Source organism: Juglans regia, chromosome 7 (genome assembly GCF_001411555.2).
Source record: "Juglans regia cultivar Chandler chromosome 7, Walnut 2.0, whole genome shotgun sequence".
Lineage (NCBI taxonomy): Eukaryota > Viridiplantae > Streptophyta > Magnoliopsida > Fagales > Juglandaceae > Juglans > Juglans regia.
This window is the reverse complement of record NC_049907.1, coordinates 43,909,451-43,932,806: the sequence shown is the minus strand read 5'-3', so window position 1 is coordinate 43,932,806 and position 23,356 is coordinate 43,909,451. Positions and strand designations below refer to the sequence as shown.

Sequence of the window (23,356 nt, the reverse complement as noted above, 5' to 3'; positions counted from 1 at the left end):
AAAGCATTTGTCATTGAATGCGATGCTTGTGCAACTGGTATAGGAGCAGTTTTGATGCAAGACCAAAGGCGCTTAGCCTTTTTCAGTCAAGCTTTGAAAGGGAAAAATTTAACTCTTTTCATTTATGAAAAAGAGTTTTTGGCCTTAGTGCTAGCTGTTAAGAAGTGGGGGCCATATCTTTTAGGAAGTGCTTTTGTGATCAAAACTGATCACCATAGCCTTAAATATTTGCTTGACCAGAAGATTGGCACTATTGCTCAGCAGAGATGGCTTTCTAAGCTCCTTGGTTATGAGTTTACGATTGAGTATAAGCAAGGTGTGGAGAACAAGGTGGCTGATGCCTTGTCTTGTAAAGATCAGGTTGATGAGCTTGGAGAGTTGGCAGCCTTATCATTTCCTACACCAACATGGCTCTCAGAATTAAAAGCAGCTTATGATGTAGATCAGGATGTGCATAATTACTGCATTGCAGTTTGATCCTACTTCTAATTCTTCATTCAAACTAAGACATGGCATTTTGTTTAAGAAAGACAGAATTTATGTGCCTGACTCTCTACCATTGAAGCAACAAATTTTGAATTACTTACACTCTAGTCCTGCTGCTGGTCATTCTGGTTTTCACAAATGTTTGCATAGAGCTAGAGTGGATTTTTATTGGCCTAGTCTCAAGCATGATGTCAAGCAGTTTATTCGTGAATGTGAAACTTGCCTAAGAAATAAGATCCAAAATCTCCTCCCAGCTGGTTTTTTTACAGCCCTTACCTATTCCTGAGCAAATATGGACTGACCTCTCAATGGATTTTGTTGAGGGTTTGCCCATTTCTAAGGGGTATTCTGTTATTATGGTTGTGGGGGAGAGGTTGTCAAAATATGCTCATTTTATGTCCTTGAAACATCCATTCACAGCAGCTTAAATGGCTTCACTATTCTTCAACAATGTTTTTAAACTGTATGGTTTACCTAAAACCATTGTTCTGATTGTTTCTCAACATTTACCAATTCCTTTTGGAAAGAACTTATCAGATTGCAAGGGGTTAATCTTTCTTACTCTTTAGCATATCACCCTCAAAGTGATGGCTAAACAGAAGCTGTAAACAAGTGCCTTGAACACTTTCTGAGATCTTTTTCTAGTGATAAACCAAAGTTATGGGTAGATTGGCTTTCTTTGGCTGAGTGGTAGTATAATTCCACCTTTCATACTTCCAAAAAGATGACTCCCTTCGAAACTATTTATGGGACTCCTCCAATTAGGCTTCAAGCCTACATTCCTGGTTTAACTGCAAATCAGTTAGTGGACCAATTATTACAGACTCGAGAGCAAATTTTGGTAACACTTAAGTCCAATTTATCTCTTGCTCAAGATAGAATGAAGTATTATTATGAAAAGCGTAGGACTGACAGAGAATTCTCATTGGGGGATTGGGTTTATCTTAAACTTCAACCCTATAGGCAGCAATCTGTGGCAGTTAGGAGGAATCTTAAGCTTTCACCTCGCTATTTTGGGCCATTTCAGATTACTCACAGAATTGGCAAAGTGGCATATCGATTATGTTTGCCCTCAGATTCACTCTTGCATCCTGTTTTTCATGTTTCTGTGTTGAAGAAAAATATTGGAGACCAGCTCACACATTTCTCTTCCCTACCTCCAGTTGACTTACAAGGAGAGTTCAGGCCTCAACCTGAGAGAATTTTTGAGTGTAGGAGTAGTGAGAGGGACAACAAAGCTATGGTAGAAGTCTTGATCCAATGGGAAGGTGCTGGAGTGGAAGACTCGACATGGGAACCTTATTGGAAGCTTCGGCAACAATTTTCCCATCTTGTGGGCAAGGTGCTTTAAAGGGGGAGGGTGTGTTATGGGCTGAGAAGATGCTGGAGTGGAAGGGTTGCTGTTGTGGAAGGGTTGCAGTCTGCGTAGGGGTTATGGCAGTGGGCAAGGTGTTGGTGGATGGAGGTGGTTCTGTGTGTTTGAAGACAGAAAAGGAAGGTGGTTAATGCTGCAAAGGGAAGGTGATAGTTGTTAGTTGTATTCGAAGAACAGACTTGGAACGATGTCGTATTATATAGAATTAGTTAGTTGTTTCTTTAGTAGAATGTTGTCGTTTAGCACTTTTACTTCTCATTAATTGTAATGCAGTCGTTTTTTACTTACTAAAAGTGTAAGTGATGTTGTTAGACACTATCGTTTCATATGAATACTCAATATAAATAAAGATGGTTGGAGGGAAAAGCTCTCAACCGAAAAGTACATTCAGCAACTGGATTCTTCTTCTTCTCTCCTCTATCATTCTCTCTTCTTGTCATATCTCTGGAGAGTGACTCTCTCGAAGTAGTCAGTTTGGGTCCATTAGAATATGTGTTGTTTCACTAATGCTCGACCTAAAGAATGGGTAGAATGTGAGAGATAAAACTCTTTCAAGTAGTCATTCTTGGTGCCACACGAATACCAAGAAAAAAAATTGATTCCACTACGTCGTTGAGAGAAAATTTTTGCATGGCTCCTTAGGATACACTTCAATAGATCTTGTATTAGCAAAGATATTAAATCAATGTAAATAGCTATTTTTCTATCAATTCTTCTAGATGCAACTGCAGGTGCGAAACTGGCGTGGAACCGGATATTTTATTAGAGAAAAAGGGAGGGGGGGAAACGAATGAAATGGAAGAAAGGTGGGAAACGGAACAAAAGAAGCCGAAGCGATCTACCTTGAGCTGAACCCCCAGAGACCCATCCTCGGAAGGATTCCGTCTGTCGTCATCGCCGTCGTGGACTGAAGAATAGGTTGTTGCGGTTGCTGTTCGTCACATATTTCGAATCTGAGCCAGCGTCGACGTGGGTCTGCTCTTGATTTCGCTGTCTGCTTCTTCCACTGCATAACGCCAGAGTATTTCTTTCTCTTGTTTTAGATTTTATTTTCTGTTGTTCATTTAGCACATTCTCAATGAAATATATAGAAGAATTGTTATTACAGCAGATCAACAGTGTTTGGTTTTATGGATTCCATCTTACAAAGCTAACGTTAATATCTACTAATAAGCATTGCTATTTGTTCAACAAGATATATAGAAGAATTTAGGTGAGTTCAGAACTAGGTAGTTTTTCACTTCTTTTATTTTATCAGAGTTTTTGCTCTTTATCTGTAAATATAGGATTTTTTAGAAAATACTGAGAAACAGGGGAAATCCAGCAAGATAAAAAGAGAAGGAATCATAGCCGGAGCTGCAATATTAGTCAGTGGAATTCTAACACTCGTAGTGATTTCATACATACGAAATAAGAAATTTATTTTCAAAGGTGAAGCTATAAGACATTGAATGTTAAATCTGATGCGTGATAGTATTGAAAATAAATTTCGGTGCTATTGAAAATAAATGATAAACAAAGCTAAATTCTATTACAATTCTTCTATATAATGGCTACAGATATATATAGAAGAATTGTAATAGCAATGCTAACGAACAATGAAGTTCGTTGAACAATGACCCGAATCGTTGTTTATTTTATAGTATTACTATTATCTAGTGTAGAATATAGGAGAACCAGAAAATTGGTTCTACATGAATGTTTATTTAATGTTACACTAAATATTTGTACAGATAGCAATAGCAATAAATACTGCATCTTTGTTTGTTCAACTTGAGAAATATTTTTGTAAGAGAGAGAAATTGTTAGGCAAACGAGTTTGAAATGAATAGCCAAATTGTTTTACAGAAGGTGGGGGTGAAATCACTGCACAGATTCCATATTTAATGTAACAAGTAATTAACTAATATTCTGTTTTGGAGCAAAGTATATAGAAAATGGACTCACATGTAGTTTATATCTGATGCTCACCTTTGTTGTGTTTTCTTTGATGATATCATTAATCAGTTTCCAAGCAAAGTATATAGATAATGATCTTTGGTTCACCCATGAGTTTCAATCAAACTTGGTGTGGCTGATGCATGCTTGATCAAATAAATTGTGACCTTTTTGTAAAGCTAAAACAAGCAGACATCAGGCTCACTCCATCCGTCCATCTGTTCATATTACTAGAACTGTGACTTTACTGTGCTCAATACTTGAATTTGCTTTCAAGTAAACAAGTTTAGCTTTACTTTAAACAAGCCTTATGATTTTGCTTTTCGAAGCTTGTTGTTATTTCTACCTTTTGTCTTATTATAATTTTTTTATATCACTTTCCTTTACCAAACTCCCAAGTCATCTTGATCCAATCAATTCTTAGGTTTTTAACTAGTTGATGATAGTCCTATCTTATTTGAAAGTTCTTATATATATATATATATTTTTTTTTTAAGTGGAAATCAGATTATTTCATTGTTTATAGATGAGTACATGGAATTTGAAAAGTTGGATCCGGGATTTGCAGGAGGTGGATGACTGTTTGGAAGAAGAGGAGGTGAGGGTTATAAATTATAATTGCTAGCCTTCTAATCTGCAGGAGATCTCTTCACACTACAAAATTTAAATCATTGTCCTGGCTTTTACATTGTTATTGCAGATTGATGTTGCTGAAATGATAGAAGAGGCTGAATCTGTTGAGTAGAAGTAAGTTCGGCTGTGTAAATACTTGGTTAGATTTTCACATGCTGTTGGTCCAGCCTTTTTATGCTTAATGATCTCATTCGATTTCCTGCAGGGCCTATAGAGAGAAAGTTGAAATGCTGAGGAAGAAGAAATTGGAAATGCAGGTTGCTAGGTTTTTTTATGGTGATGATGACAGTGATGAGAATTTTGCAGTTGGTTGGAGAGCTCAACACTTGTGAAAAACATTTTTTTGCGCGTCACCAAACATAAAACTATAAATTATTGTAAATATTTTAGTGCCTTTCATAGAGGAGTCAAACTATAAATTATTGTAGATATTTCTTTGTAAAGGTGTAATTTCATGTTTGAATTTAGCTGGATGACTCATGCATAGCAGGAGGTGTTTTTTGTTTTAGACAATACTCGAATTTTTATTTTTTATTTTTAAGTGGGTGGCTCCTTTAGGTTTCAGCTAAAAAGCAGAGTGTTCAATAGCCTTTGGTAGCTGCGTTAATGTTATCAAGAGAGAGACAGAGAGCGTCCCTAGCAAACGAAATTAGTTTTGGGTTCAAGTGCTTGAGTTGCTTAATTTGCAAGAGAGTTTACACAAGAATATTGTGATGCTGTGTATGAAAGCTGCTGGATGTTTTTTGTTTTCTTGAGCACATGAAGCTATATACGGGTGGTCCTAATTGGAGGAGGATTGAATTATGGCAGTCTTAGAATTATGGCTATGTATATGTATATGACCGGCTATTCAGTTTTACTTTAGACTTACGGCAGTCTTGGAATTTTGGGCATAATCATTCACTTCACAACACCTTTCACTAAATGCTTGCACATGATATAATTATAACTTCAGGGAAAAGATAATATTGGGGGAAAAATTAGAAAAAGTGCAAGGTAGATTTTGCTTTCAAGAAAATTGAATCAATTCCAAGCATTTGAGTACCATTACCAGTACCAACGTTGTTACTATTTTGTGTTCCAACCCTTGGAAGAAAATAGAATCAATTCCAACACCTAGCAGTTATAGTTCACATTTACACCACATAAAAGCAGTACAACACATTTATGAATTTCAGCAACTCAAAATCCAATGCTCATCAAATGGAAATTCATTGCACTACTTTTAATTTTCATATAATTCTCCACAGGATTCAAAACAAAATTTCTTAACAGAGCCCAAAATAGAAAACAAAATATAAACAGAGCCCAAATTGGAGAGAGACAAGGGCGGCTTGTTGACCTTGCTCTTGCCACCGACAACCAAATTGATACCCATGGCTGCTGATGCTAGTGTTGAATCATGCCATGTTCTGGTGAAGAACCCAAGCCTTTCATCCGATGACACTAGGACTGCATATGACCGAGGTTGCACTATAGTATTTTGGTACCTTACAATCGAAGCCACAACCCTTGGGTGATGCATGATATCCAGATCAGTAGTTCGCATGCGTTTACTCTGATCATAGATGCTTGAATCCGGTAATATTCCTCTTTTGATAAAAATATTTTTCTTGGCCATCTCGGTGTGCACCGACTTCGACTCCACATCAAACACCATTTCCTGAAGGGCGTCTTCGGTGGCAACAGCAAGCTGAGGGCCACTCAAGGATGTGTGATGCCGACCCTCATCTTTTGGACTGCATATGCCTTGCCGAGGGGCTCCTTTCTGGTGGAGAAGACTATGACGATGTGAATGGGGAGAAGAAGGCAGGGTCTGGATCGAGCGGGAGAAAGTGAAGGAGGGAAATGTGAAAAGGCAAAATATGCAGGAAAACAAGATATCTAATTCAAAATGCAAACGACGTCGTTTTGTGCCACGTAGGACATGGTTACGCACCGGTTCCCCAAACCCGGTTGTAAGTAGCTTTTTTCTTAGAATAATTGTCAGGTAGTTTTGAAATTTAGATATTTGGTATTTTTCATCTTATTACAAGATGTTATGTTATTAAAAGCTAGTGTATGTGATAGTTACGCGGTATAATTCAAGATGTTATGTTATTACGTGGTAATTTCTTTTGAATGTTATGGGCAGTAAAACCCAGATATATATAATACTTGTTGATGCATAAGGTATCTGTCAGAATGTCTTGTTCTCGTGAAGAAAAAAAGAAGAAGCAAGCAAGCTGCAGCATAAAAGAGGTACACGAGAATTATGCACACAGTTTTTAACATGTCCGAATGTTACGTTTGAATTCTAACCATGCATACAGCAAATTAAAGCACACTGGAATTTATTTATTAATTATGCTCGATCGTCTTGTACATGGCTCCTAATACATAGCACATAAATTTTGCACGGGTGACACGGTGGAATATGATTTGTGGATAATTCGGACACTCCTAGGATAACCTCAGGCGCCGCGCTGTCTTTGTTTTGTTGACTTCAGGTTGACTTGCAATAATTAATTATGAGAAATACTCGTGACCACAAAGTAACTAACTACATAAAAATAATCTCATAAATTGATATATCTTGACGTAGTTTGTCAAATTATAAAATTATTTTTATTTTAATACATAAAATCTAACTATTCACATAGAATCACGTTAATTTATAAAATTACGTTGTATAATTCATTTGTGGGTCCTCTTAATTGTGGCAATTAAGCTAACTGTCCCCCTCTGTGTTGGCCTAAAAAAGATAATATTAAGACAAGCTGTCGGTGTCCTCTGTACTCGTGAATTCGTTTATGTATTAATTTCTGTGTTCCAAAATGTTTTGCTAGCGCTTATATAAGTTCCCGATTTTGAATTACGTACACCGTTGGGAGTAAATGTACGTTTAGGGTGTGGATGGCCTCAAGTCTACTCATTTTGTTGTCCTAATAATTGGTTTAAAAATGGTCGCAATAATTTATTTATTTATTTATTTATTGTCGGCAATTAATTAGAAGATGATTGAGGAACTGAGTCAGTCCTATATATCTTAGATACACACACACACAAATATCAAATAATGAAGATTTAATTAAGAGAAATATATAATGCAGTTACGTACGTACGTACATTATACGCTGAATCTATATTGTTTAGACCATATAATTTAGCCGTACGTTTAATGAGGTGGTGTTTCTGTGTTCGATGGGTACTGGTAATCGATCGACAATCTAAGTTTGTCATTTATGTAATATTAATGGGAGTGTTTTTCGTATAACAAGAGAGAGATGATCAGATCATCGATCAACCTGGTTGGTAATTGCTCGATCAGCTACCACCTCCCTCAATATTGATGATGATGAAGTTACGTGAAGCATGGACCAGTTGTTTACACTTTACACCTTCCAAGGTTTTACTCATATATATATGCATGCATCAATGTCACCTCCCCCACCTATCTCTTTGTCTGTAAGCATGATCCATGCATGCACAAACACTTCATCCACCACTACTACTATATGTATGTATAATGCATACCCAATATATTAATGCTTCCTTGCTGCAATGGCACAATACATACTTTCGGAAATACCACCGAAATCGTGTCTCATCTAGTACCAAACTTCTATATCTAGAGGCTGGTTTGAAATTTATAAATCGTAGCTCAATGAGGGGGAGAGAGAGAGAGAGAGAGAGAAGGAAATTAAGTGATGGCTGGCCCGCATGTCATCTTCAGAAAGAATTTGTACAAGCTAGCTAGTCTGAGTTCAAGACAAGCACGTTGAAAAGAAGGTGAAGCCTGTCAAATAAAAGAAATTCAATATTTGTATATATCTAATATTTTTTTTGTTTTTTGAAGAAAACGACACGACACCCTCATTTGTATTAATGGAGAAATATCGTGATTAAATTTGGACACTTTGATGACAACCATTTAAACCCAAAAACCACGTGATCATTGATCATGAAGTGGTAATTATTTGAACTAATTATCCGGCGCACCATATTGATGAGCCCTTAAGCTTAATTTTTGGATACACACACACATATGTACATAAGAGAAATTCATGATTGACTGTAATCAGTCATGTCCAGCCTTCTCTTCACCCTTCAATTTTTAGATAATGGCCGGTACGAGTAGTTCTGATCATCTGAGCATCGTAAAAAGTTGCAAGGCCGGGGCTGTTATTTTCTAACTACCCAAACTGGTGCAGCAGTATATATACACGCATATATCGGCCTAAATTAATACCCCCACCTTTCTTAGTGTGTGTAGGTTGGAAAAATGAGCTGTCATGCATGGACGAACTTGATCGGATCACAGAGAACTAGTAATCCAACGGCCATTCATGCCTAACTTCAACCGTGGCATTCATTTCCCCCATTAATAACTATTCCCAGTTGTAGTTTCAGGCAACTTAAATGCAGTTGAGACGGCCTGAATTCTGTTTTTTATTTTTTCTTTTTTACGTGTATATATTTTATATATATATGTGTGTTTGTGTCTGGAGACACGTCAAACAAGACCAACCAGAGGCAGCCACATAGAGGTCATAGAGAAGCTCTTTTTCCTGTAAGAGTTCTGAGGCCTTTTGTCTGCGGATTCAATGGCCTTAGCTGGGGCAGTGAAGCTCTTTTTCTGTTTGGTTCTATGGCTCTCCTGCATACTCTCTTGTTCTCAAGGTTTTCTTCTTCCTCCCATTTCTTCCAGCATATCTAGCTACGCGTACATGGTTCTTATGTTCATGCTTTTTCCGTGTCTCTTTGTGTGTGTTTGTGTTGATTCTACGTAGTTTTTTATTCCTAGCTAGTGTACGTAAACTTTCTTCTTGAAGATCATTAATCCTTCTTCCATGGCTTCCTTTCATTTTCTCTGCCTTCATTTGGCTCACATTTGTTTGTTGAGTTTTGACTTTGTAATTTGTTTTATACGAAACGTCATGGAAATGATCAAATTGCAATCAATGCAGGTAAGCAGAATTTCTCGGAATTCCCATACCCGTTTATCAAGCGAGCGAGCTGGTTCTCGTCGTCATCATCATCATCCACCGGCTCAACATCATCGAGTGGTGGCAACAATGCTTATGATTACATAGTAGTGGGAGGTGGCACAGCCGGGTGTCCTTTGGCTGCCACCCTTTCTCAAAACTTCAGTGTTCTATTGCTTGAAAGAGGGGGTGCTCCTTTCTCCAATGCAAACGTCTCATTTCTGGGAAACTTCCACATTGCCCTAGCAGACATCTCTCCAACTTCTGCTTCCCAAGCCTTTGTTTCCACAGATGGGGTCATTAATGCTAGGGCTAGAGTTTTGGGCGGTGGCACAGGCATCAATGCTGGCTTTTACACCCGAGCAAGCTCAAGGTATGCTTTACACACACAGCTAGCTACTAGCATGTTCTTAAGATTATTTAGGATGTTTGCTGCAGCCTGCTTTTGTTTTCTTGTCTGCTTGTTTGGTTATTTAGTTGAAAGACGGTATTTCCATGATATATTTCATGAATTTTCTCATCTATATGAGGGAGAGGGAGTACAAAACTGGGGCGTTGCAGGCTCTAGATTTCCCCTAAACTTCAAAAACACAGATCATGGCAAATGCTAAAGCTTGATCTCACTGCATCTAAAGCATGAAAAGGAAGAGTACTAGTAGTGGTTGAACATGAAGAAAAAGACAAAAGCAACCCAATTTATTCCAATCCCACTGCATCTAAATTCTTCCACAACTAGAATATGAAACTATATAATTGGTACTTCCACGCAAAGTGCAAGAAGATAATGGAAAGAGAAATATATACTATTTTTCACATGACTGATTATTATATATATATATATATATATATATATATATATATATATATATGGAAAGCATAATTGGTGCAAGATAGATAAAGTTGCGCATGCAAGACTTTTGAAAAAATAAAAAAAAATAAAAATCACTTGAAATAATTAGAAACCACTTTTTTATACCTAACCATGTTATATAAAACAATGCAATATATATATATATGGCTACATAAAAAAATTAAAAGAAAAATGGAAAGAATTGATATATATATTATGAATAAAATCACTTTGCCTCCTTAACATATCGTTCCATTTGACCGTTTGACTAAATTATTATTATTATTTTATTTAGTGATTAAAGAAATAAATTTAAGTGTATTGAAATTTTTTTATTTTTTAAAAATATTTAAATATATTAAAAAAATTTTAAAAATATAATCGGTCAAATGTAACAGGTTATTCTGAGCGACAGAATAACCTAACTCATATATTATATATAGTGGGGTGGGGCATGCACAAGACTGATGACACTGTCAATATTGTACCATGTAGCAGAACATTTATGTTTCCATCTTACCAAAACTTGATGTATTAAATGCATGGTCATGACTCATAGTCTCATACACCCTTGTGATTCGGTTCAAGTATACAGTGTTAGATCTGAAAGGAAACCGATCGAACATTTAAGGCTGTCATAAATTGATCCCATCGGATGTGGTCCATTGGTCATCACAGCTCACCTTCATTTTTACTAATCCCACCTACCCCATATTTCATCTCTATCTCATGCCCATTAATATTAAACTACTAGTTTTATTTATTTTTTATTATTTCTAATTATATTTGTTGATGTCAAGCAGTTTAATAAGTTTTTATATCAACCATTTTTAAAAAAAATTGCATCATATCAATTAATGAAATTGAAGATAATATAATTCAAGAGGGAGAATATTATTTTTCTTTGTTTTGAATAGTTTGAATTGTTGAAATCTACTTAAATGACAATTCAATTCTTATGTCAGTAATATTAATTTGGGCTAGGCTGAAGGATCTTATATATACCTTGTGTAAGAGTACTGGCATTGACTTTATTAAAAATTATTAAAGATATTTTTAAAATTTGATAATAAGTATATATTTTTTATAATTTCAAACCTCTCTATCTATAATTTTATATTGGATTAACTATTAGATTTATCAAAATGATAATATAATATTATTTTTTTAATAATAATATTTTTATTTTTTTTTTATATTTTACAATTACACTTTTCAAAAAGATCACAACAATTAAAAATAAAAAATTAAACGGAAGGCATCCCAAATAACATTGACAACTTTTTTGCTAGCCTGAAATTAGATGGGAGCATTGGATTTTTTAGCTAATAATATTATATTATATTATTATAACAAATAAAAATTACTGTAGCTATAACCCTATAGTATTAACCCTACACAAATTTAATTGGGTTATTATTTAAAGAACAAACTATTATATTATTGTACACCGTTTAGGTAGGAAAGAAGTTTTAGTTTTTATAATAAAATATTACTTTTGATGATAAACAATACATCTTCAAATTTTGCATCTTGATGAAGTTAAAATCACTATAGCTCAAAGTTTAAACTTTTGCATTTTGATGAAGTCAATGTAAATGATTTTATTTATATTTCTTTAAATTTTAAAGATGTATTATTTTTTGACGAAGTCAAAACCAATGCTCTGAAGAGGTATATATAGTAGCTTGAGATTGGTGAAAAACCCTAGCCCAAAAAGAGGTTTGAAGCCCTTCACTTTCTTGGATCCGGGAGCCTGGTGGACCAGTCATGCTGCTTGGTTCTTACCTACTTTTGCTACTGTTTATGACTTTAGATAGAAAATTGAAAGCTGTTGAAAATTATTGACAACGAAAAAAAAAAGGAAAAACAATTGAAAACTCGTAGATAAGATTTTAAGAAAAATATTAAATGAAATTCATAACAAATTTGGTGATAACTGTACTTAGCAATTGCCTGTGGCATGCAGTTTTATAAACAAGGTGGGTTGGGATGCCAAGCTAGTGAACGAGTCCTACCCTTGGGTTGAGAAGCAGATTGTCCATCGTCCTAATCTTGCGCCATGGCAGAGAGCTGTAAGGGACAGTCTTCTGGATGTTGGGGTGTCTCCCTTTAATGGATTCACATATGATCACATCTATGGAACCAAGATTGGCGGGACCATTTTCGACAGGTTCGGCCGTCGCCACACTGCTGCTGAACTACTTGCTTCCGGGAACCCTCAGAAGCTCACTGTCTTGGTTCATGCCACTGTCCAAAAGATTGTTTTTGACACATCAGGTATATTATGTTAACATCATTAATATCAATGTACTGATCACGTTATTGTTTAATAGATATATCAGACAACGCTAATTTCTGAGGCGGTGATGTCTGATACAGGAAAGCAGCCCAAGGCTGTGGGGGTCATTTTCAAGGACGAAAAGGGTGAGCAACATCAAGCACTTCTTGTCAATAGGCCGAGGAGTGAAATCATATTATCTACTGGAGCAATTGCGACCCCTCAAATGCTAATGCTGAGTGGTATCGGACCAAAAGCTGATCTCCAAAAGTTGAAAATTCCTGTAGTGCTTGATAACGAGTTTGTCGGGAAGGGCATGGCGGATAACCCCATGAACTCAATTTTCGTTCCCACAAAAAGTCCAGTTCAGCAGTCACTCATACAAACTGTAGGGATTACAAAGAAGGGTGTGTATATTGAAGCTAGCAGTGGATTTGGACAGTCCAGCGACAGCATTCACTGCCACCACGGTATAGTGTCTGCCGAGGTACGCTAATTAATATATATATATATATATATATATATATATATATATATATATATGAGGTACGCTAATTAATATATATATATATATATTTATATATATATATATATGAAAAACAACAACAATGCCGCTGTACGTTTAAGTATTAGAAACTTGAACTAACACTCTTCCTGAACATCTGCATTTTTACTATGATCGAGCAGATTGGGCAGCTCTCCACGATTCCTCCAAAGCAAAGAACACCCGAGGCCATTCAAGCTTACATTAAACGCAAGCGAGACTTACCCCATGAAGCGTTCAAGGGAGGCTTCATTCTAGAAAAAATTGCCACCCCCATTTCAACAGGTGAGCTCAGACTGATCAACACCAATGTGGATGATAACCCCTCTGTCACCTTCAACTACTTCAAGCATCCATATGATCTTGAACGCTGCGTTGAGGGCATTCGCATGGCCATGACGATTGTCCAGTCTGAACATGTCACAAACTACACACAGTTGGGCAAGGAATCTGTAGAGAAGATACTTAACATGAGTGTCAGTGCTAATGTTAACTTCATCCCTAGGCATCCGAATGACACATCGTCCCTGGAGCAGTTCTGCAAAGACACTGTTATCACAATTTGGCATTACCATGGCGGGTGCCATGTGGGCAAGGTGGTTAGCCCCGAGCACAACGTTCTTGGTGTTCAGAGGCTCCGTATTGTTGATGGCTCAACGTTCAATGAATCACCAGGCACGAACCCTCAAGGCACAGTCCTGATGATGGGCAGGTAAGATTACAAGGAAGATGGAAAGTATAGTAATGTTTTTTTCAATGTTTTTTTTTTTCCTCTATTTTCTTAACATGCTTTTGTTTTTTTTTTTTCTTTCCTTTTCTTTGATATTCAGGTACATGGGAGTGAAGATTTTGAGGGATAGATTGGGAAGAACAGCTGGCATATGAGGAAGGAAGGTCGGGGAGGAAGATATAAGAAGGGAAGTGTTGTTCAGTAATAGTACTGGAAATTATGTAATCTAGTATTTTAACTATTAGCAAGCAGCACTGTGTAGAAATGGCTTGCCATTGCAAATCCTTATTCCACTGTAGTTTTTTGTAATTTTAAAATGTATTGCTGACAACTTTTGATATTTGTCCGTTTGGTTGCCGAGAAAACGGCAGAAAAAGATCTACAATGTGTGATTTTGATTTGGAAAAAAGGAAAACTTAGAAAAGAAGCTAAACTAACTAGTTATATTTGGCTTAGTTGAGCAGAGGTTTTGGATTTTGGCCTATAAAAGTTACAAAGTTCAAGATTCTTTGTCCAAATCTCTCAGTGACCAAATGTAGTGAAATTAATAGCCGTTAGCAACCAATAAGATTTAATAAAGAGTTGGATTTGAATGGAATTATGAATGCAGTATCATCACTTGCTTCTTTCTCCAGCCAACATAGCAGACTTCCTTCCTGCCATGCATAAGTTTATATTTTTCGGTAAAATTTCCCAAAGTTCTGTCCACCAAAACGCTGACCTATGCATTGATATTGGAGTATGCATGTGTGAACAAGAGTAGTTAAGTTTCATCTTAATAGTAGTGACAGGCGTGAGTGCTTGAGATAATATCATTTACCCCAACCAATGACTTTGAAGCTTTCATATTAGTAGGGTCAGAACATGAAACATCAATACTTGAGAATAGACCAACATAAGTTTCGGTTCTGGTGATTAGACCCCCCCGTTCTTTCATTGAATGGAGTAAACTCTTTGTTCAGCCATCTAGCAACCATTAGCAGTCATTCTACCTTCGGTTGTCTACTTCATACAAATCAATCGTAGACATCCAAGAGATTTATCTACAAACTCAAGACAACCGAGGGACTTTACATGCTACAAACTCAGAAGTTATGGTTCACTGGGCTAAAGAAGCCTTAACTGAAATATTTATCAAAAAGGGTTTGACGTTTCAAAGAAGAATGACATGTCATTCCTAACTTTAAATAACCCAGTCATCAACAATAAGCAGCTCCCATAACTAGACCAAAAAGGAGCAGATGAATGATTTATTCAAGACCAGACCTTCACTGCACCCGAAATATTCAATGGGGTGAAAAAAATATAGCCAAATTTGCTTTGAATGTTGGATTTTTCACTGCTAGACGCAACTTCATTGCTGATTTTGGGCCTCAGAAAAAGCCATTGTCAAGAACTTTATGCCAAAATCTGCTCATCACTTCAAGATTCACTTCACAACATTTTTATGCAAGTCTAGACCTTTCATTTCTTCATGCAATCAAACTCCAATCTTATTTGGTATAGATATTGCGGTAAGTGGAATGGGATTCAGCAGGGACCTAATTAGATCCCGGAGATAACTTCAATGAAAAACCATGCTCACTCATGCTGCCTCTAGACAAACTTCTTAATTTCTGCCAAAACTGCCTTTTCCTCCCCTCCCTGAGAGGGCCGGAAGTAGAGTGTCTGACGGAAGACCCAAATTCCTGAGCCTCAAGACGTTCCATGGATGTGCATAACAAATCTGATGCTGATGCCATCTTGGCATCAGGGCTAGAATCACAGCCAGATGGTGGTTGAGGGGGGTGTGAGACTTCGGTGATCTCACCTGAAACTTTCTTAAGATTCTTACTATCTAAACCAGTCAAAAGATCATCTTGGCTGCAACTTCTTGACCCTAGATCACGTGTTTCATCAAAGTCATTGCATACTAGCTTCAAGGCCTGAACAACTTCACCCATGAAAGGGCGGTGAGATACTTCAGGTTGCACACACATAGATGCAATTGCTGCTACTTTAGCCACACTATTGAATGAAATATTTGACTTTATAGCTGGATCAATGATTGTTTCTAAGCCCTCCTCATTTGTCAGAAGGGGACGGGCCCAAGCAACTAGATTTTCTTGACCTGGTGGCTGTGACAAGTCTACCGGCTTTCTCCCTGTTAACAGCTCAAGGAGTACCACACCATAGCTGTAAACGTCACTTTTCACAAGAAGATGTCCAGTCATTGCATACTCTGGAGCCAAGTAACTGCAAACAAGATGTTAGTAAAATAAATAGCTAGGAGGTCAAATTAGGAAAAAGCGCACAGACAATAAAACATTCGCATGAAGAAACTACATATATCAGGCAAGAATATAGATACAGATCTAATAGATTAGAATGACCACGTAAACATGGATTAGAGTGGAATAGTTCATGATAGGATTTATTTCATTTATAACAACATGACAGGACATGATAAGGGTGATGCTTAATAGCGATGAGTTCATACCCAAAAGTTCCCATAACATGTGTTGAGATGTGTTTGTTTCCCTCATCCAATGCAGCTCTGGCCAATCCAAAATCTGAAACCTTGGGTGTAAAATCATATTCCAATAAGATGTTGCTGGACTTGAAGTCTCGATGTATAACACGTGGGTTTGAGTCTTCATGCAGATAGGCTAAGCCTCGAGCTGCACCAAGGGCAATCTTCATCCGAGCATCCCAGTCAAATGGATCAGTTTCTTTGTCAGCACCTGGAAGTCACACAACACTGATGAAGAAGCTAATAATGCAAATCCATAAATATCTCAGACTTCAACCAAACATGGCATTGAAAAATAGACATTTGTTGAATTTCTACTTACCATGCAAATGAGATTCAACACTTCCATTTGGAACTAGTTCATATACTAGGCAGCGAGTATGATCCTCTGTGCATATGCCAATCAATTTAACTAAATTTCGGTGGTGCAGACGACTGAGCATCTCAACTTCTGCCAAGAACTCACGGCCACCATGCTGATCATCTCTCTTGAGAATCTTGACAGCCACCTCCCTTCCATCATCTAAGATGCCACTGTAAACAAGCCCAAATCCGCCTTCTCCAAGTACTCTTGAAGGATCAAAGTTATTAGTGACTCTCTCTATGTCACTCAAAGTAAAGGTCTTAGCAGTTCCTACATATGTCACCGTGCCAGAACTAAAAGACGCTGATGCTGGACCGCGCATGCTTCCAAACAGCATAGACCCAGCAGCTTCTGCTGAGTTTAAATATAATTCATTATGGTACTTTAGTGCACTCTGCCTAATACTAAACTAAGAAATTTATATCTTAGATACAAAACTATATCAAAATTTGTGAGTTGAATAGCAAAATTCCATGAAAAAAAAATCAGGAAACAAGAATGAAGACTATATTTTGCAATGATCTTAATAGTAATTCAAATCAAAATATTTAAGTTGAGTGGAAATATTATTTAGGTGTTGCCTATATTTTGCCAAAGATACAAGAACTTAAAGAAATAATTATTAGAGGGTTCAAGAAACACATGATTGATGGATCAATTGGAGATTTGGTCAAAATGTAGTACCTGATGGTTTTGTAGGGGAAGATATTAAAGCATGTGGAATTTGTTCAGGACAATGAACACAAAAACCACATTTCAATATCAAAAGCCAAGCAACTCCGATACATATAATGAAGGCAGTGCAAGATGATAGTAGGATTACAATTATCATGCTTCCACCAAGTCCATCCTTTTTTCTCCTTGGCACATTGACCCCTAGAGGTTTTATTATCCTTCCATTGTTGTCATGGCCAGCATATGGTCCATCATCTGTTGCAGAAATGCTTGAAGTCACTGAAGGGGGAGATGGAGGAAGACCTGTACAGGTAAAAGAGATTCAGAAATAAAATCCAAATATTGAAATTCAAAACAACGGGAAAAAGAACTGTTTGAGAGCAACTTCAAGAATGATAAAACAGCCTGCTATCTTTAACACCAGGCTTGTTAACTTCAGAATTGTAAAAAAAAAACAGAGAAACTGCAGGATACAGATAATAAACGTGACCAAATTAATTAAACATCAAATGCCCTGAAAATGTAAAAAATGTGCATTCATATATTAAAATGATTGTTGAGAAGAAATTTTTTTCATTGAACCTTCCAAAACATGAAGTTGAGGAAAAAGATATATAACCTGGATAGAGAACGTAGAATACTTCGTAGGCTCCAAAAACTGAAGCCTTTATGGAAACTTGTCTGTGCCAGAATTTATAATAGATTAAAAATGCAGCGGTATCATTGAATTTCAGTCCTTTGGGTACGAGGTTGATGAGGACACTGGTTTTCTCAAGCTGCCGACTAGCTGCATTTGCTCCAATAATGCGAACTTGGCTGCGGTTTAGAGAAACGCTGGCTGCAATATCCTCAGCAAGTTGTACAACCAAAGGGAAGAATGTGTATATTGCAACACTAAGGCGGAGTTTAACTTGAATTGGCCATACACAACCACAGGTTGCCCCTGGAGGTGTATATGTTAGTGGCTCTGTGCATGTCACAGAAGTACAATCTGCAGATAGGATCAAACATAATTAATAAATTTTTTAGAATGGTAATCTGATCATCCGATAATTTAATGGAAATGATAGGAAGAACTAAACTTGTGAGAGCCAAGTGTTTATGTACCTTCATTTGGAGGTGGAGGTGGTAGAGTCATCAGTGGCAAGGGTGGCGGAGTCTTTGGTTTTTCATGGGAAAAACGCAAAGGAGAAATTGTAGGTGGAAGAATTGGCACTTGCAGACACAACATGATCATTGTCAGGTACTTATAATTAGCTACTGTAGATGGATTAATTATTAGGTAGTATCAATACAGATGTGTAGTCCTCTCATCTTACCACAAAATGCCATATTATTGAAGTGTTTATGTAAGTAAATTTATCAGTATAGAATTTTGTGATAAAATGGGAATACCATGTCATCTATACCCTAAGAGTATCAAACAATTTTTCTTATATATGACCCAAAGAAAAGTGCAAGGTTAAAGCAAGAACTAAAATGTGCTTCACCATACTTCTGAAGTGGCTTGATGGTATTATTGGTGATGGTGCAGGTGCGAGATAACCCTTGCTTACGGATGACGGATGGGGAGATTGGAATGGGGAGATTTCAGGGCCTATAAATTTCATATAAGATTTGTTTCAGATTCAGAAGATAAACAGATAAATTTAACTATCACTAGTCACCAAGAATAAAGAAATGTAACAAGCTAATATAAGCTCTTTCCAATCAAACCTTGCTGACTGTAAGTGGGCGGATGAATCAGATAAGATGGTTCTGGAGCAGAGTTGTTGAACTTTCTTCTTGCGTGATAATGTTTATGAAACGGAATTGAAGGAGAAGATGCAGGACCATGCGCCCCTTTCTTTTCAGGACTTCCAAAAGATGATAAAGAAGGTGGAAGTGCAATACTTGAAGGCCTAATGGGATGATGTTGAAAGCTTCCTACAACAGGGAAATGCATTTTAAAAATTGATACAGGCATAGGAACTCTATTTTTTCCTACCTTAAAAGTTACAAAATACCATTTTCATTACACTCAATTACCTTTAACTGGAGAGTGGTTCCGAGGAGGAAGATTGGGTGATGCTTTGTAGGGAGGTGCAGTAACTAGCTTGCCGTGCCTTTTCTTGCCAAAGCTGAGAGGATTTGATGCAGGAGTGACAGCATGGTCTGTGACATCATGAAATAAATGCATTTAAAATATTGATACATTCATATGAACTCTTTTTCCCCTACCTTGAAAGTTAGAAAATGCAATTTTCAATTACACTCAATTACCTTTAACTGGAGAGTGGTTCAGAGGAGGAAAATTGTGCAATGCTTTGTTGGGAGGTGCAGTAATTAGCTTGCCATGCCTTTTCTGGCCAAAGCTGTGAGGATTTAATGCAGGAGGGACAGCATGGTCTGTGACATCACGTTGAAAGAGATCCATGAAATGATCAAATAGTGAATCAACTCTACAAATACTGAAACATAGCTATCTACTTGACATCATGTTTATTTTCATTCAAATCTAGAATTTTGATTCCTTCTTTCTATGGCAACAACGGTTCAGGAAATTTCCAACATGGTGGAGATAGAGTTCAAACTCTAAAATCACATGTTCCGATAACACAACAAACTACCATGTTCAATAGCCTAAGCCGATAAGAAAATTCGAATTTATATCCTAACGTACGCTTGCACTATTAAAAACAAAAACAAGTATGCTTGCACCTTGGCAAGCAGTTCGTGCATCTAGAGATGTAGAACTCTATTTACTATTTAGTGGCTAACTTAATAATTCACTTTACAAGGTTCACCTGGTTGTATAGATGGTGGTTGGCCTGGCCTGAAAGGGTGGAGAGTTTGTGGTTTTCGTAGCGATTTCCTGGTGGGTGATGGAACTGGTACTGCATCATTAGAGCAACTTCATTACTCATTACAAAGAAAAAAAAATTGAAAGCACCAATTCTTATAAGCAAATGCTTATAATGATAATATCACAGTGTACTCTGGTAGATAGTGAGTGGTTTTTGACTTTTTGTGGCAATTCTGTAGCCATGTTAGGACAGCAACTTCATAACAACGGACACCTCGAAATGTCGAATTCATACTGGTGTATCTAAATCATTCTAGGCATTATAAAGACACTTCAATTGTATGCTCAAAATATTTTCTAACATATTTTCTATATATTTTTATATTGCTCGATATATAATAGAAAGACACCTCTAAGCCAGAGTTTATGAAGGGAATTGACCCAGATATGGTATAAAATAAAAGCCTAAAACAGAGGAATGTGAACCGGCTGAGGACCATTTTCAACTGGTTAACAATTGACGGCTACTGCAATAGTTCATTTGAATATCAGCACAGTGATGGAGACCTTTCTATGAGTGTGCTCCTGTCAGGAACAAGGTGGCATTGGTCATATGAGCTCAGACGCAGAAAGAGGCAGATAACGTATTTGCCCCAGCATGGTCTAGGAGTAAATGGGAAAATCAAAGGGCTGACAAAATTGGCAACCATTAATATGTACAGATAATGAAGTAGTTTATTTATGCCAGGAATAGGAGAAGTTTCGTTTTGCTGCACTGTTGGACTTAGCTCGATGTCTCAATGTAAGCTTACACTAGAAGTTTCTAAGAAGCCCAGAAGTTGCTGCCTGTTGGAAATATTGTAGCTTGAAAGAGATTGCAAAGCTAAGGGTGTAGGTGAAAAATATAAATATAACATGACAACGGACTGTTTGTTTTTGCAGATGAGATGGGTTGGGATAAAAGTTAAATAAAATATTATTAAAATATATTGTTAAAATATTATTTTTGTTTTGAGATTTAAAAAAATTAAATTGTTTATTTTATTTTATCAGATAATTTGGAAAAATTATAATAATTAGATGGGATGAGAATGATTGTGAAAACAAACAATCTAAATCCCCAACCCCTTTTTTTAAATACAGCTTTGCCTTAGTCTACTGTCTGCATAAACTTCTTGAGCAAAGGTGGATTCGTTTTCAGGAACCCAGATTTTTTGTTTTAAACCAATAAGTTGTTTTATGCAACTAATGCATCATGTGGGCAATCTCATACGTATGTTTTAACTTCCACCAGACACTCGAGAGTTACAGATCACCAAATCCAACAAGATAAAGCGATAAACCCAACAATCGAGTTATGGGAATGTGAAAGCCCCGTAGCAAGTATCATGAAATGCAGATTGTCGATTGTAGCAATTTACATCCAATTTGAAATGTAACAGTTTCGCATATAATTTTAGGACGTTTTACAACCGTACTAACATGAGTCAGCTTTCCTCTACTCGTCGATCTCAGAGATAGTAATCAGAAAAAACTGAGAAACCAAGTTTCAGTTCAGATTTGTGAATCCACACAAACTCTATCAAACAAATACTTGGATCAAGCGTAATTCGATATGAAAAACCAGCTCAGGACACTAAAATCCAAACCCATTACCTGCAGATCCGTGAATTTCCATAACGCTGAGAGTAAAACATATTTTCGTCAGCAGGAGAATCAGCTGCATCCCCATCTCACTTCCAGAGAAACTGGAGATCAATTCTCGAGATCTGAGACTTCTAACTCCACCATCCAACTGAGAAGAGGGAAATGAAGAGAAAGAAGTGCATACTGAAGTAAAACCCTCAAGCAAAACTTGAGCCTAACTTTAAGGAACAACTATGATGATTTTAAAACTACCACAGCAGACCCACATATAGTACCACCAAAGTAATGACGAGACGGCAGGGTGAAAGTGAAAGCACAAGTCTGAGTTAGGTAGGAAGAACGCAAGTGATTCTTTTGTTGGGGGACTAAGCTCTGAAGTTTGAAGAACTTTGAGCATTCTAATAATACAGTTTTGCTTGACATGGGCGATTAAAGGTAATGAACAGTAACCGATCAAGCAAAAAGCAGCACACAACACTAGAGTAGAACTAAGTGAGAGACTTTTAGGGTTGGTGGGGATACACAAAGGAGGAGAGTGTGTCGGAACTGTTCCAATATTGAATGACTTTGCATTGTTTAATATGAGAATGCTTTTACTTCGTTTCAGTTAATCTTCCAAAATGATTGCTTTACATGGGTTAAGTCAAACTTCCTTCCAATCATAACAGAGGTGACTCTTGTCTGGAGGCTACTGAAGCTATGATTCTCCTATTCATGTGTTAGATTATAAGATGATATAGTTCGGAGAATGTTTTGTGTACTCGAATTCCGAGTTTGCAATATCTGTGATCGGTTTGGAAACGCTCATTTATTAACATCAAATTGCAATTATGAGAATGGTAGGCACATTCGATATTCTGCTTTAATGCCTTCAATGATGATGCCCCACATGCATAATGTGTTCAACCTACATCGTACAAGTACTGCAAGGTTTAGACTGTCTGATCATTTTAATGCACCCGTGAGAGATACGTAATTGAGAACATGTATATATGCAAGTGGTAGGAAGCTGGAGGTATTACCTTTATTTATCATGTGGTCCTGGGTCTCAACTCTTGAGTTCTGATCAAAAGACATTTTGTTGACCATTCAACTTTCATTCGACTTCTCTGTATATGGCATATATATCCATGTAATTGAGGAGGAATTATATTTATAATAGTAGATAGTGTAAACGTCGTGTAATTATTTTAAAAAAATAAATAAATATAAAATTTATATAAAAAAATTAATATTTTAATAATAAATTTCATTCTTTTTAAAAATAATTATACAATATTTATATATTTTACGATTATAAGTAAGATTACTAGTAATATAATCAATTAGGTGTTTTTGTGTTCCTAAAAACTCAATGATAAAAACCATGATGGAGAATTGTCTGATTTATTAAAACCAGTATATAGTAATGTCCCCACCAGCGACGACAAGCACCTAAAGATTTGGTAGTTGCTCTGGAATACATTGTTAGGGAACACCATCTTTTTCTTTACATAATGACAATGGTGCTGACCGTGGCCCCTCTGGCATGGCCATGATTCCCACCTCCTATGTGTCGGTGATTTTTTT

The 23,356-nt window shown here is 36.7% G+C and overlaps 3 protein-coding genes across 6 annotated transcripts; 2 read left to right on the top strand and 1 right to left on the bottom strand.

The window, feature by feature from the left end:
• The first annotated feature begins 1,210 nt into the window (after positions 1-1,210).
• On the top strand, positions 1,211-1,837 carry LOC118348951. Its single transcript, XM_035691558.1, has one exon. It carries the CDS (start codon positions 1,211-1,213, stop codon positions 1,835-1,837), a length of 627 nt encoding a protein of 208 aa, XP_035547451.1.
• A 7,078-nt stretch (positions 1,838-8,915) lies between these two features.
• Positions 8,916-14,146, top strand: LOC109017377 (protein HOTHEAD-like). The gene is made up of 6 exons (XM_035691689.1): positions 8,916-9,094; positions 9,382-9,772; positions 12,219-12,529; positions 12,632-13,017; positions 13,218-13,786; positions 13,905-14,146. Exons 1-6 carry the CDS (start codon positions 9,019-9,021, stop codon positions 13,957-13,959), a joined length of 1,788 nt encoding a protein of 595 aa, XP_035547582.1. The 5' UTR covers positions 8,916-9,018; the 3' UTR covers positions 13,960-14,146.
• A 537-nt stretch (positions 14,147-14,683) lies between these two features.
• On the bottom strand, positions 14,684-22,265 carry LOC108991710 (receptor-like serine/threonine-protein kinase ALE2). Of its 4 annotated transcripts, none has more exons than XM_018966077.2 (12): positions 21,797-22,262; positions 20,142-20,231; positions 19,618-19,743; positions 19,384-19,509; positions 19,072-19,281; positions 18,851-18,952; positions 18,463-18,570; positions 17,975-18,346; positions 17,365-17,658; positions 16,639-17,034; positions 16,284-16,527; positions 14,684-16,039 (listed from the first exon to the last, which is right to left on the bottom strand). In XM_018966077.2, exons 1-12 carry the CDS (start codon positions 21,870-21,872, stop codon positions 15,346-15,348), a joined length of 2,838 nt encoding a protein of 945 aa, XP_018821622.2. In that variant the 5' UTR covers positions 21,873-22,262; the 3' UTR covers positions 14,684-15,345. The 4 variants fall into 4 exon arrangements, with proteins under 4 accessions (XP_018821622.2, XP_018821624.2, XP_018821626.2 ...); XM_018966079.2 differs by having other exon boundaries at positions 16,639-17,031; positions 21,797-22,261; XM_018966081.2 differs by lacking the exon at positions 19,384-19,509 and having other exon boundaries at positions 21,797-22,265.
• Between the last annotated feature and the right edge of the window lie 1,091 nt (positions 22,266-23,356).